Source organism: Chiloscyllium plagiosum, unplaced genomic scaffold (assembly GCF_037043375.1).
Source record: "Chiloscyllium plagiosum isolate Xiang-an unplaced genomic scaffold, Cpla_swu_hap1 HiC_scaffold_50, whole genome shotgun sequence".
Taxonomy (NCBI): domain Eukaryota; kingdom Metazoa; phylum Chordata; class Chondrichthyes; order Orectolobiformes; family Hemiscylliidae; genus Chiloscyllium; species Chiloscyllium plagiosum.
In genome coordinates, this window is record NW_028270188.1 from 56,501,791 (window position 1) to 56,517,558 (window position 15,768).

At 50.3% G+C, this 15,768-nt stretch overlaps 1 protein-coding gene across 1 annotated transcript in view; it reads right to left on the bottom strand.

Moving 5' to 3' along the window:
* Positions 1-1,143: 1,143 nt before the first annotated feature.
* Positions 1,144-15,768, bottom strand: part of LOC122548316 (ras-related protein Rab-11A-like) — a 30,142-nt gene continuing 15,517 nt past the window's right edge. Inside the window, exons 2-5 of the mRNA XM_087985173.1 lie at positions 10,625-10,820; positions 6,089-6,282; positions 5,037-5,117; positions 1,144-2,332 (exon numbers count right to left, since the gene is read on the bottom strand). Coding sequence (XP_087841299.1) covers positions 2,196-2,332; positions 5,037-5,117; positions 6,089-6,282; positions 10,625-10,820 — 608 coding nt within the window. The 3' untranslated portion in view covers positions 1,144-2,195. The remainder of the gene's footprint in view (positions 2,333-5,036; positions 5,118-6,088; positions 6,283-10,624; positions 10,821-15,768) is intronic.

The following is a 15,768-nucleotide window of genomic DNA, read 5'->3' on the forward strand; positions in this document are numbered from 1 at the left end:
ACCTTCATCCACTCACCCATTGTACTCTATGCTACTTTCTCCCCACCCCCACCCCCACCCCCACCCCCACCCCCACCCTCCTCTAGCTTATCTCTCCACTCTCCAGGCTCACTGCCTTTATTCCTGATGAAGGGCTTTTGCCCGAAACGTCGATTTCGAAGCTCCTTGGATGCTGCCTGAACTGCTGTGCTCTTCCAGCACCACTAATCCAGAATCTTCCTGTCACTGTCAATCTGCCGATTTCGGACCCTCACTCAAGTACAGACACTCCATCCCAATCACTGATCCTCTCTCTGAGGTCCCCCATGTAATCGACACCACCTCCCAATGGAGGTGGCCCTCTGTCCATGAGACACAGACCCTACCTCCTGGACACTGACCCTTCCTCCCAGTCACATTCAATCTCCCTGGCCAACGTCCCCGCTCCATGAGGGGGACCTGCAGCCATTTATAGACAGAGCGGTGTTGGCGGATCAGCCAGTTGATATATTTAGTGCAGGCTCAGGACTGATCCCTGAGGCCTACCTGAGGATGCTGGGAAATGGAGGCCATTTTTTAGGATTAACTGACTGAGGGTAGACAAGACACCAGAAGGGGAGAGAGAAAGAGAGACAATGTTACAAACGGAGTAAATCTTTATTATTTAAGAAACAAGTTAAATTATAACTCCAAATATATAAGTACACGTTCGAATCTCTCATCTGGTCAGCTCCGAGCTCAATAATGTAAGTCGCGTTGTTTAGCTACCGTCATTGCTGCCTGAGTTTTAGGGATGGGGTGGGGGGACTTTTTTTTCTGAAATGTTGGGGTAGAATTCCATGCGTTTTCAGCTGAAAGGGAAAGAGAGAAAGAGAAGCACACCTATCCAAGAGCAGGCTGTTCCTGGGCGATGGCACACAGGGACAAACTGGTCACTCCAAGGACAGAAGGAACGCTCAGGAAAGTAACAGCGGCCAAAGGCACAACCTCCCACATAGCATTTGTGAGCATTAACTGTCCTCTGGGCCCATCCCCATCTCCTGCCCATCAACATCCCTCACTATTTCACCGCATTTACCCAAATTCCATCCCCACCACTCTGAATCCCAATACTCAGTTTGACCTTCACCCCTCTCCTCCTCCACACTCCTCCCCCCCCCCCCCCCCCCTCCCGCTGCTTTCTCTGCACTGTTCCTCATCAAACACTCCCAGGACAGGGACAGCACGAGATTAGGTCTAGAGTAAAGCTCTCTCTACACCATCCCAATCAAACACTCCCAGGACAGGGACAGCACTAGATACAGAGTAAAGCACGCTCTACACTGTCTCACCCACCAACCCAGGATAGGGACAGCACGGGTTAGAGCCAGTGTAAAGTTCCCTCTACACCATCCCAATCAAACACTCTCAGGACAGGGACAGCACAAGATACAGAGTAAAACATGCTGTACACTGTCTCCCTACCCTCAAACACTCCCAGCACAGGGACAGCACGAAGATTAGATACAGAGTAAAGCTCTCTCTATACTGATCCCCCCCCCCCCCCCATTCCAGGACAGGGACAGCATGGGGTTAGATCCAGAGTAAAGCTTCCTCCACACTATCCCAATCAATGCTCCCAGGACAGGGACAGCACTGGGTTAGATATAGGGTAAATCTCCCTCTACACTATCCTCATCAAACACTTCAAGGACAGGGACAGCACAAGGTTAGATACAGGGTAAAGTTCCCTATGCACTGTCCCAATCAAACACACCCGGGACGAGGGTCTGGATGAAGAACTGATTGAGGGTTTTCCTCATGGCCACCCATGAGGGAGACCCTTCACCCCTTTTTGCCGATACTAGCGCTGGACCCCTTAGAATTGCCTTTGCCGCACTACAGTTCCCAGGCAACCCTTCATCCCGGAACCCTCCCATCCCTACCAGCCCTGAGACACACCTCGCTCTGCTGGGAGAATCCTAATACTATCTGATGGTGAGGCCATTAGGCGGATATTTTGTTTCACTCACTGGCGGGTGAGGGGTCGGCACCAAGTTTCCTCCGGCTTTGACCATGACCGCGGAGGGAAGGGTTGGGGGAAGAATGTATGTGAAAGTGGGTGTCGGGGCGAGTAAGGATGGGATTTTCAGGGGGGTGGGGTGTGGGTTTGGCGGGGGATCCAGACAGGGGGCGGCGTGCTCTCTCCCCGTCCCGTGCCTCAACCCGCGCACGGGTCAGATGTTTTGACAGCACGGTTTCTTGGCCGTGCCATCCACCAAAGCTCCCTCATTGGTGACGCTAGTGGCACTGAGGGCGACGCTGTTGATCACCTGCTTGTTGCTGCGGTTCTGGGAGCGTCGGTGAAAGATCTCTGGGGATAGAATCAGAGACAGGTCAGAGTGAATCCCCTCTAGATCACTAACCCCCTCCATCAAAGACTCACCATGTACTCACCTACCACGCCCTCCCCACCCCACACTCAGCTGCCCTGCACTGTCAGATCAAATATATGGGCCAAGTGCTGGCAAATGGTTGGTTAGGATATCTGGTCGGCATAAACAAGTTGGACCAAAGGGTCTGTTTCCATGTTGTACATCTCTATGGCAGAAGATGTCCTCCTTGATCAAAGACTGGGTTTTGGCAAAGGAACCCAACGGACTGGAAGGTCACCTGATGACGTCAAGAGCCAATCATTGGCAGTAAGTGGGTCAATGGGAAGCCAGGTCAGAGAAGGATCACTTGGCTGATTCCTGGGGTGAAGGGGCACATGTCGTATAAGGAGAGGTTGACCCATTGGAGCTTAGAGAGCGAGAAGTGATCTAATTGGAACAGATAGGATCCCTTTGGCAGGGTGCTGGCTGAGAGGTGTACTCCCTCGGGGGGGGGGGGGGGGGGGGCGTTTACTCATTCATGAGTCATGGGCATCGTGGTTGGCTGGACCAATATTTATTTACTCAACCATCATTAATTACCTGCCCCCCTTGAGAAGCTGTGGCATGAGCCGCCATCTTGAACTACTGCAGTCTCCCCCACCCCTCAGTGTGGTGTAGGGACACAGTGCCCCCGTTAAGGAGGGAGTCCCAGGATTCTGACCCCGAAGGAATTGCCGATATATTCAGGGACGTAGGTGGAAGTTGGGATGGGGAAGATCTTGGAGGGGAACTTGCAGGGGGCTGGTGTTCCCCATGTATCTGCTGCCCCTCACCCCTCCCAACACTTCAGAGGTGACTGGTTTGGGAAGGTGCTGTCTCAGGAGCCTCGTTGCAGTGGGTCTTATAGATGATCGACCCTCAGTCGCAGCAGGGTGTAAGGATGGAGGGAGGGGGTATTTGTAGGTGTGGGGCCAATCAAGCAGGAGGGGGCTGCTTTGTCCCTAGACAGTGTAGAGTTTCTCAAGTGTTGTTGGAGCTGTTCCCACCCCGGTCCAGGGCGAGTGGGGAGTATTCCCTCACCCTCCTGACTTGTGCCTTGTTGATGGTGGGACAGGCTTGGGTGTGGGGTGTCGGAGTCAGGAGGGGAGTTACTCGCTGCAGGATTCCCAGCCTCTGACCTGCTTTCGGAGCTGGGTTTGGGGGGTGTGGAGGGGTGGAATTCAAAGATTGTAACACCATTGAACGTCAAGGGGTGATGGTTAGATTCTCTCAGTCAATGGTGACCCCTAGAATGTTGATAGTGGGGGGATTCGGTGATGGTAACGCCATTGGTCGTCAAGGGGGCAATGGTTAGATTCTCTCTCAATAGGAACCCCCAGGATGTTGATAATGGTGGGGAGGGGGGTGGGGTGGGGGGGTGGATTCAGTGATGGCAATGCCAGTGATCATCAAGGGGGTGATGGTTAGATTCTCTCTCAATGGCAGCCCCCAGGATGATGATAATGGGGGCTTCAGAGATGGTGTTATTCAACAGAGGAGCACTGATTCATTGGCCGAGGGAGGACAGTACTTGGTGACCCACGGGAGGTTTCCCTGCCCATATTTAACCTGAAGCCATGAGACTTCATGGGGTCCGGAGTCAATATTGAGGAGTGCCGGGGGCCAACTCCATCCTGACTGACACTGTGTCGCCACCTCTACTGGGTTCTGTCCTGACGGTGAGACAGGACATATCCAGGGATGGTGAGGGTGGTCTCTGGGACATTGTGAGTCAGACTGTCCAACGACCAGCTCTCCCAGTTTTGGCACTAACACCCCCACCCCCACCTCCTGGATGTCTGCCCGGGCAAAAAAAAAAAGGTGGCAGATGTCTTCCCCCAGACAAGATGGATTTGTCTGACAACTGACAATCAACTTTGATCCTTGGTTAGGCTTCAGTTGAAAGATCCTGTCCAATTCTGGGCTCTCCCACCATCTCCCCTCCAATTTTGGCTCTTTAGGAAGGATGTCCACCCACTTGGGAGAGGGGTGGTGGGGGGAATCATAGATTGAAGAGAATCGGGAAACCTATTGGAGTGTAGGTGGAGAGGGAAGGGAATTTGTTTGTGGATTCCACATGTCATAGAGTCATAGAGATGCACAGCCTTCGGTCCAACTCATCCGTGCCGACCAGATATCCCAACCTAATCTAGTCCCATTTGCCAGCACTTGGTCCATATCCCTCCAAACCCTTCCTATTCATATACCCATCTAGATGCATTTTAAATGCTGTCATTGTACCAGCCTCCACCACTTCCTCTGGCAGCTCATTCCATACACATACCACCCTCTGTGTGAAAAAGTTGCCCCTCAGGTCCCTTTCCCCTCTCACCCTAAACCTATACCCCTCTCGTTCTGGACTTCACTACCCCAGGGAAAAGACCTTGTCTATTTACCCTTTCCATGCCCCCTCATGATTTTGTAAACCTCTATAAGGTCATCCCTCAGCCCTCGACGCTCCAGGAAAACAGCCCCAGCCTCTTCAGCCTCTCCCTGTAGATCAAACCCTCCAACATCCTTGTAAATCCTTCTGAACCATTTCAAGTTTCACAACATCCTTCCCATAATCGTTGGGATCCGGGAAGTGTTGCCTGCAAGGGCAGTAGGGAGCAGCAGGGAGTCCCGAAAGGGCCGTCTCTCAGGTTGGTGCGGGGCGGTACTGACCTGAGATCACCTCCTGGAACGCTGGTTCCACATTGGTCGAGTCAAGAGCGGACGTCTCCATGAAAAGCATGGCGTGTTTCTCTGTCGGCAGAAAAGAAAGGTGGCCACTGTCTCTCAGGAACAAGGCAGGCCGTTCGGCCCCCATTGGGAGCCTCTACTATCCCCACTGCTCCTCTCTCACTGAACTGTAACCTCCAACCTCTGACCCCCCTGTCAGCCCAACACACACACACACCCACGGAGACACTTGGCCATAATTGAATCCCACTGCCGCTCCCCCTCCACCCCGGGTGGAATAAATTTCCACAAATCGAATCTAGAATCTGGAGCTAAGTCACTGGGACGGGTCATCGATTGTGGTTAAAAAAAACCCACATCGGGGGGTGTCACTAATGAGGGAAAGGAACCTGCCATCTGTACCTCACCCCCCACAGAGCCTGGGCCTACACGTAACCCCATGCCCGTCCACACAGCAATGGGATTGGTTCATGTTCGCCCTCTGAAATGACTCCGAGCAACATGTTCGGTGCAAGGGGGCAATTAGGGAGGGGATTTGCCCACACCCCATGGGCCTCGTTTCCAGTCTCTGACCTCCCCCACCGCCCCTTCCCTTACCTCCACCTCGGTTAATGATGGAAGGAAGGCCTCAGGCCTCAGGTTTGGGAGGGGAGGCCAAGGGACCTCGGCGATACGGGGTGGTGGGGAATGGGGTTGGGGGATGGTCGAATATTGCCGCTAAGTGCGCGGGGAGGGGACGATCAGGCCACTCTGTCCGATACTCCCACCCACTCCCAACTCCCTCTGAAACCTCTAGGCCCACCTCCTCCCGCTCTGTCTCTGCCCCTCATGACACCCCCAACATTACACCCACCATATCTAGGGATCGGGACGTGAGGGTTGACATCCATGGTCCCAGTGACCTTTCACCTCCAGCGCTCCCCTAGACTACGCCCCCAGCCCAATACCGCTCAGAGGCGAGGGGTCAGTTCTGTCCCTGTGCACTCTCAGGCCCTCCTGTGACCCCTCTTTCACCCCGCCACCGAGAACGGAACCTGCGAATGACTTGGCCTCCTCAACGGGAACAGCTCGGATGTCAGCGAGGTCAGACTTGTTGCCGACCAACATGACCACCAGGTTGTTGTCGGCGTGATCCAGGAGCTCCTTCAGCCAGCACTCCACCTTCTCGTAGGTCAAATGCTTGGAGATATCGTAGACTAGGAGGGCTCCGACTGCCCCTCGGTAATACCTGCGGCAAGCGAAGATCGGTCATGCCAAATCCAATCACCTCAGCCCAGCCACGCCCTCCTCAACTGCCATCGCCGAATTGGCGATTCCCTGAATTATATTCCGCCTCCACCAAGAGAGATTCAAACCATCGCCCCCCTCCTTGATGTTCAATGGTGTTAACATCACTGAATCCCCTACTATCAACATCCTGGGGGTTACCCTTGAGAGAGAATCTAACCATCACCCCCTTGACGTTCAATGGTGTTACCATCACTGTATCCCCCCACTATCAACATCCTGGGGATTACCCTTGAGAGAGAATCTAACCATCACCCCCTTCACATTCAATGGTGTTACCATCACTGAATCCATCCCCCCCCCGACCACTATCAACATCCTGGGGGCTACCATTGAGAGAAACTCTAACCATCGCCCTCTTGACATTCAATGGTGTTACTGTCACTGAATCCCACCCAACTATGAACATCCTGGGGATAACCATTGAGAGAGAATCTAACCATTGCCCCCTTGATATTCAATGGTGTTACCATCACTGAATTCCATCCCCCCCAACTGAACATTCAAGTTCTGGCCCTGAATGCTTTCTGTGCTAGAGAGATCCACAGGCTCCCCCACTCTCTGGGTGAAGACATTTCTCCCCATCTCAGTCCCACCCCATCCCCTTTAGACTGTGTTGGTGTGCTGGATTAGGTAGGGTGGGAGGGCAAAGGTCAAAGCTGCCACCCTTTATTGGTCAGAGTATTGAGTACAGGAGTTGGGAGGTCATGTTGCAGCTATACAGGACATAGGTTTGGCCAAATTTGGAATATTGCATCCAATTCTGGTCTCCCTCTTACAGGAAGGATGCTGTGAAACTTGAAAGGGTTCAGAAAAGATTTACAAGGATGTTGGAGGGTTTGAGCTACAGGGAGAGGCTGAACAGGCTGGGGTTGTTTTCCCTGGAGCGTCAGAGGCTGAGGGGTGACCTTATAGAGGTTTATAAAATCATGAGGGGCATGGATAGGGTAAATAGGCAAAGTCTTTTCCCTGGGGTGGGGGGAGTCCAGAACTAGAGGGGCATAGGTTTAGAGTGAGGGGGGAAAGGGACCTAAGGGGCAATTCTTTCAGAGGGTAGTACGTGAATGGAATGAGCTGCCAGAGGAAGTGATGGAGGCTGGTACAATGACAACATTTAAAAGGCATCTGGATGGGTATATGAATAGGAAGGGTTTGGAGGGATATGGGCCAAAGGCTGGCAAATGGGCCTAGATTAATTTAGGATATCTGGCCAGCACAGATGTGTTGGGCTGAAGGGTCGGTTTCCAAGCAGCATGACTGTATGAGTAAGTCATCACCATGTGACAGGAGCCATCGGTTTGCCCTCTCAGGGGTAGTGTCACCCCCTTTATGGACCAGGGCTCTTAAAGGCGCCCGCTCTCGCTCCTGCTCTCTCATAGCACCAACCATGAGAGGCCTCGGGGTGGGGCAGATCTGACCCTTCAGCTTCCAGACTGGGAGCGAGCTGCAATCTATGGTCAGGGCGAGGGAATCTGACGCAACATTTCCAAGTTTGCTGACAGGATTGTAAGGAAAGGTCAGGCTGAGTGGATGGACAAACGCATGGCCCACATGGTGAAACGTGACTGAGTTTTCCATTTAATATGCATCATGTGATAATGTCCCTCTCTTTAGGTACACCAAGCCTTAATGTCACAGAATTCCCCCCAGCATATGGGATCAGGCCAGTTGGCCAGCAAGTCAACACTGACCCTCCAAAGAGCGTCCGACCCAGACCTACCCTTCCCCATCCTATCCCGGTAGCCCTGTATTTCCCATGGCCAATCCACCCTAATCTATACATCCCAGGGCACTATGGGACAATTTCCAATGGCCAATTCACCCTAACCTGCACATTCTTGGACACTTCGGGACAATTTAGCATGGCCAGTCCACCCTAACCTGCACATCCCTGGGCACTATGGGACAATTTAGCATGGCCAATCTACCCTAACCTACACATCCCAGGGCACTATGGGACAATTTAGCATGGCCAATCCATGTTAATCTACACATCCCTGGATACTATGGGACAATTTAGCATCGCCAATCTACCCTAACCTGCACATCCCTGGACATTATGGGACAATTTAGCATGGCCAATCCACCCTAACCTGCACATCCCTGGGCACTACGGGACAAATTAGCATGGCCAATCCACCCTAACCTACACATCCCTGGGCACTACGGGACAATTTAGCATGGCCAATCCACCCTAACCTGCACATCCCTGGGCACTATGGGACAATTTAGCATGGAGGAGAAAGTGAGGACTGCAGATGCTGGAGATCAGTGCTGAAAATGTGTTGCTGGAAAAGCGCAGCAGGTCAGGCAGCATCCAGGGAACAGGAGAATCGACGTTTCGGGCATAAGCCTGAAGAAGGGCTTATGCCCAAAACGTCGATTCTCCTGTTCTCTGGATGCTGCCTGACCTGCTGCGCTTTTCCAGCAACACATTTTCAGCAACAATTTAGCATGGCCAATCTACCCTAACCTGCACATCCCTGGACACTACGGGACAATTTCGCATGGCCAATCCACCCTAACCTGCACATCCCTGGACACTACGGGACAATTTCGCATGGCCAATCCACCCTAACCTGCACATTCCTGGACACTACGGAACAATTTCCAATGGCCAATCCACCCTAACCTGCACATTCTTGGACTGTGGGAGGAAACCGGAGCACCCGGAGGAAACCCACGCAGACATGGGGGAGAATGGGATTGAACCCGGGTCCCAGGCGCCGTAAGGCAGCAGTGCTAACCAGTTGCCACTGTGCAGTCATACAGCACAGAAATACACCCTTATGGCCAACCCGTCCAAGCCAAACAGATATCCTAAACTGAACTGGCCCCACTTGCCAGCACTTGGTCTATATTCCCTCTCGACCCTTCCTATTCATATACCCATCCAAATGCCTCTTAAATATTGTAATTGTACCCGCCTCCATCATTTCCTCTGGCAGCTCATTCCATAAACACACCACCCTCTGTGTGAAAAAGTTGCCCCTTAGGTCTCTTTTATATCTTTCCCCTCTCACCCTCAACCTTTACCCTCTAGTTCTGGACTCCCCCACCCCAGGGAAAAGACCTTGCCTATTTATCCTATCCATGCCCCTCCTGATTTTATAAACCTCTATAAGGTCACCCCTCAGCCAGAGAAAACAGCCCCAGCCTGTTCAGCCTCTCCCTGTAGCTCAAACCCTCCAACATCCTTGTAAATCTTTTCTGAACCCTTTCAGGTTTCACAACATCCTTCCTATAGCAGGGAGACCAGAATTGCACACAATATTCCAACAGTGGCCTAACCAATGTCCTGTACAACATGGCATCCATTGTGCTCAATGTTCTGACCAATGAAAACAAGCTTGCAAAATGCCCTGTCTACCTACGACTCTACTTTCAAGGAACTATTTACCTGCATGTCTCAGTCTCTCTTATTGATAACGATCCCCATTCACTGTATAAATCCTGCCTGTCTGGAAGATAGTGTGCTGTCTTAGTCCTCTTACCTGAGGGAGGAATCATTTGCCACAGAGGGAACGCAGTGGAGGTTCACTTGGTTGGGATTAGGGATGCCGTATGAGGAGAAATCGGTTTGAATGGGGCCTGCGTTCACTGGAGGAGAAGATCTGATTGCGACGTCTGACAGGACTGGACAGATTAGATTCAGGGAGTGTTTCCCGCTGGGTTAGGGGGAGTTGAGAACCAGATTGACTTCAATTTTGAACGCATTGAGGAGAATAAGGGGAAAGAGAGCGGCAATGCGGCATGCAGGGTCTGATAGAACAGTGGAATGGGCCAAATGGCCTACTCCCTGCCCCTAAGTTTTGAACATTTTGCCTGACACAGCCTTGTCAATGCAGCGACCCTGGACTTTGGGATTGTACAGCAACCCAATCCCAACTGACGGTTCATCCATTCCCGACCAATTACCCCCATGGGGTCAAAGGTCAGGAGGAGGGCCATTCAGCCCCCACTTTGGTGGCGACTAATCCACTCCTGAGGAAAACATGAAGCTACTCAGGTACCCTTCAGGCCTGCTATCCCTCCGTGGCCTGGATTTTCTCCCAAAGGTACATTTCCTCCCGGTTCCCTGTCAACCCCCCGGGAACTGTAATCTCCAGAAATCCCTCTGTCTCCATCGGGGATTCACAGGTGACGTGGGAGTTCTGAAAGTAGGCCCGGTATGTAACATTCCAAGATGGCCGACCTATCGCCTTGAGATTGACACCCTCATTCCAATCATGTGCTTTTCCCTCACTCCCCGCGCAGCGCAGTGTGGATGGGGAAGTACATACGCCGAAGTGATTGCTCGATAACGTTCCAGACCAGCCGTGTCCCAAATCTGTGTCTTCACCGTCACGCCATTGACCAGCACGCTCCGTGTGGAGAACTCTACCCCGATGGTGGTGCGGCTGTCGTGATTAAATTCATTGCGGGTGAAGCGGGAAAGGAGATTGCTCTTTCCGACCCCGGACTCCCCGATTAGGACCACTGCGAATGGAAACAGAGAGAGACAGACAGATCAAAACAGAATCCCACAGGGGTGAGTTACAGGCTGGAATGTAATTGAGCGGTTGAGGGTGGTTTATATACAGAGTAACAGATACCCAGGAGGGAGTTACAGACTGGAATCTAACCGAGATGTTCGGGGGTGGTTTATGTACAGAATAACAGATACTTGGGAGGGTGTTACAGACTGGAATCTAATTGAGGGGTTCAGGGTGGTGTATATACAGAATAACAGATATCCGGGAGGGAGTTACAGACTGGAATCTAATCAAGGGGTATGGGGTGGGTTATATACAGAATAACAGATACCCGGGAGGGAGTTACAGACTGGAATCTAATTGAGGGGTTCAGGGTGGTGTATATACAGAATAACAGATATCCGGGAGGGAGTGACAGACTGGAATCTAATCGAGGGGTATGGGGTGGGTTATATACAGAATAACAGACACCCGGGAGTGAGTTACAGACTGGAATCGAATTGAGGTGTTTGGGGTGGGTTATAACTAGAACAATAGATACCTGGCAGTGAATTACGGACTGAAACCTAATCGAGAGGTTCGGAGTGGCTTATATACAGGAGAACAGATACCCGGGAGGGGGTTACAGACTGGAATTTAATTGAGGGATTCATGGGGGGTTTATAATGTAGAAAAACAGATACCTGGGAGTGAGGTGCAGACTGGAATCTAATCGTGGCATTCAGGATGGTTTATATACAGAATAACAGATACCCAGAAGTGAGTTACAGATTAGAATCTACTCGAAGGGTTTTGGGTGGGTTATATACAGAATAACAGTTACTGGGAGGGAGTTACAGACTGGAATCTAATCGAGGCGTTTGGGGTGGGATATACAGAATAACAGTTACCCGGGAGGGAGTTACAGACTGGAATCTAATCGAGAGGTGTGGGGTGGGTTACATGCAGAATAACAGACACCCAGGAGTGAGTTACAGACTGGAATCTAATCGAGGTGTTTGGAGTGGGTTATATCTAGAAAAATAGATACCAGGGAGTGAATTACGGACTGAAACCTAATCGAGGGGTTTGGAGTGGCTTATATTCAGGATAACAGATACCCGGGAGGGAGTTACAGACGAGAATCTAATCGAGGGGTTCAGGGTGGTTTATTTACAGAATAACAGATACCCGGGTGGGAGTTAAAGACTGGAATCTAATTGAGGCGTTTGGGGTTGGTTATATTCAGAATAACAGATATCCGGGAGAGAGTTACATTCTGGAAGCTAATCGAGAGGTTCGGGATGGGTTATATACAGAATAACAGATACCCGGGAGGGAGATACAGACTGGAATCTAATCGAGGGGTTCGAGGTGGGTTATACACAGAATAACAGATACCCCGGGAGGGAGTTACAGACTGGAATCTAATCAAGAGGTTCGGGGTGGTTTATATACAGAGTAAAAGATACCCGGAGGGGGTTACAGACTGGAATCTAATCAAGAGGTTCGGGGTGGTTTATACACAGAATACAGATACCCGGGAGGGTGTTACAGACTGGAATCTAATCGAAGGGTTCGGGGTGGGTTATATACAGAATAACAGATACCCGGGAGGGAGTTACAGACTAGAATCTAATCGAGGGGTTCGGAGTGGTTTATATACAGAGTAAAAGATACCCGGAGGGGGTTACAGACTGGAATCTAATCAAGAGGTTCGGGGTGGTTTATACACAGAATACAGATACCCGGGAGGGAGTTACAGACTGGAATCTAATCGAAGGGTTCGGGGTGGGTTATATACTGAATAACAGATACCCGGGATGGAGTTACAGACTGGAATCTAATCGAGGGGTTCGAGGTGGGTTATATTGAGAATAACATATATCCGGGAGGGAGTTACATACTGGAATCTAATCGAGGGGTTCGAGGTGGGTTATATTGAGAATAACATATATCCGGGAGGGAGTTACATACTGGAATCTAATCGAGGGGTTCGAGGTGGGTTATATTGAGAATAACATATATCCGGGAGGGAGTTACATACTGGAATCTAATCGAGGGGTTCGGGGTGGGTTATATACAGAATGACAGATACCCGGGAGGGAGTTACAGACTGGAATCTAATCGAGGGGTTCAGGGTGGGTTATATACAGAATGACAGATACCCGGGAGGGAGTTACAGACTGGAATCTAATCGAGGGGTTCGGGGTGGGTTATATACAGAATAACAGATACCCGGGAGGGAGTTCCAGACTGGAATCTAATCGAGGGGTTTGGGGTGGTTTATGTACAGAAAACCAGATACCCGGGAGAGAGTTACAGATTAGAATCTAATCGAGGGGTTCGGGGTGGGTTATATACAGAATAACAGGTACCCGGGAGGGAGTTACAGACTGGAATCTAATCGAGGGGTTCGGGGTGGGTTATATACAGAATAACAGATACCCGGGAGGGAGTTACAGACTGGAATCTAATCGAGGGGTTCGGGGTGGGTTATACACAGAATAACAGATACCCGGGAGGGAGTTACAGACTGGAATCTAATCGAGGGCTTCGGGGTGGGTTATATACAGAATAACAGATACCCGGGAGGGAGTTACAGACTGGAATCTAATCGAGGGGGTCGGGGTGGGTTATACACAGAATAACAGATACCCCGGGAGGGAGTTACAGACTGGAATCTAATCAAGAGGTTCGGGGTGGTTTCTCCACAGAATAACAGATACCCGGGAGTGAGTTACAGACGAGAATCTACTCGAGTGGTTTCGGGGTGGGTTATATACAGAATAACAGATAATGGGAGTGTGTTACAGACTGGAATCTAATCGAGGATTTGGGATAGTTTACATACAGAATAACAGATACCCAGGAGGGAGTTACAGACTGGAATCTACTCGAAGGGTTCGGGATGGGTTATATACAGAATAACAGATGCCTGTAGAGAGTTACAGACTGAAATCGAATTTAGGGGTTCAATGTGGTTTATGTACAGAATAACAGATACCCGGGAGTGAGTTACAGACTAGAATCTACTCGAGGGGTTTGGGGTGGGTTATATACAGAATAACAGATACCCAGGAGGGAGTTACAGACTAGAATCTACTCGAGGGGTTTGGGGTGGGTTATATACAGAATAACAGATACCCAGGAGGGAGTTACAGACTGAAATCTAATTTTGGGGTTCGGTGGTTATGTATAGAATAACAAATACCCGGGAGGGAGTTACAGCCTGGAATCTAATCGAGGGGTTTGTGGGGTGTTTATAATGTAGAATAACAGATACCCAGGAGTGAGTGACAGACTGGAATCTAATCAAGGGGTTCCCAGTGGTTTATATACAGAATAACAGATACCTGGGAGGGAGTTACAGACTGGAATCTAATCGAGGGGTTCGGAGTGGTTTATATACAGAGTAACAGATACCCGGGAGCGAGTTACAGACTGGAATCTAATCGAGGTGTTCGGAGTGGTTTATATGCAGAATAACAGATACCTGGGAGCGAGTTACAGACTGGAATCTAATCGAGGGGTTCAGGGTGGGTTATATACGGAATAACAGATTCCTGGGAGTGAGTTACAGACTGGAATCTTATCGAGGGGTTTGAGGTGGTTTATATACATACTTACAGATGCCGAGCAGTTAGTTACAGACTGGAATTTAATCGAGGGGTTCGGGGTGGGTTATATACAGAATAACAGATACCTGTAGAGAGTTACAGACTGAAATCGAATTTAGGGGTTCGGTGGTTTATGTATAGAATAACATATATCCGGGAGGGAGTTATAGATTGGAATCTAATCAAGGGGTTTGTGGGGGGTTTATAATGTAGAATAACAGATACCCGGAGTGAAGTGCAGACTGGAATCTAATTGAGGGGTTCGGTGTGGTTTATGTACAGAATAACAGATACCCGGGAGTGAGTTACAGACTAGAATCTACTCGAGGAATTTGGGGTGGGTTATATACAGAATAACAGATACCCGGGAGCGAGTTACAGACTGGAATCTAATCAAGGCGTTCGGAGTGGTTTATATACAGAGTAACAGATACCCGGGAGCGAGTTACAGACTGGAATCTAATCGAGGGGTTCGGAGTGGTTTATATACAGAATAACAGATACCCGGAAGGGAGTTACAGATGAGAATCTAATCTAGGGGTTCGTGGTGGTTTATATACAGAATAACATACCTGGGAGGGAATGTTTATCTAGTAATTGGTTTTTAGAAAAAGACTATAGCACAGAGGTATCAGAAAGTATTTTATCTCAAACCTGTACAAAGTAATAAAGTAATTAACTAAGCAGAGATGGCTGGGCAGGTGATGTGTTGTAGCTGTATGATGTGGGAGCTGGCTGATCCCATTGTGAATGGCAGTGACCACATCTGCAGCAAGTGTTGGTTGCTGGAAGAACTCCGGATCAGAGTTGATGATCTCGTATCTGAGCTTCAAACACTGCGGCACAGCCGGGAGGGGGAGAGTTACCTGGACACTTTGTTTCAGGAGGCAGTCACACCTGAGAGATTAAGTAATTCACATTCAGTTAGTGATCAGGGACATCAGAATGTGACTGTAAGTGAGGCAGGTAGGGGGAACCTGAGTTTAGGAGTGCAGGAGCCTCAGCCCTTGACCTTGTCCAACAGTTATGAGATTCTTGCTCCCTGTACGGATGAGGAAAAGGGCTCTGGACAGGATGAGCCAACTGACCACGGCACCATGTTGCAGAAGGGGGAGCAAAAAGACAAGTAGTTGTTATAAGGGATTCTATAATTAGGGGGACAGATAGTATCCTTTGCAAGTCGGATCGGGAGTCTCGCATGGTGTGTTGCCTACCCGGTCGGTGCCAGGGTGCGGGACATCTCTGACCGGCTTGAAAGGATATTGGAGCGGGAGGGGGAGGATCCAGTCGTTGTGGTCCACGTTGGGACTAACAACATAGGCAAAGCTAGGGTGGAGGACCTGTTTGGGGATT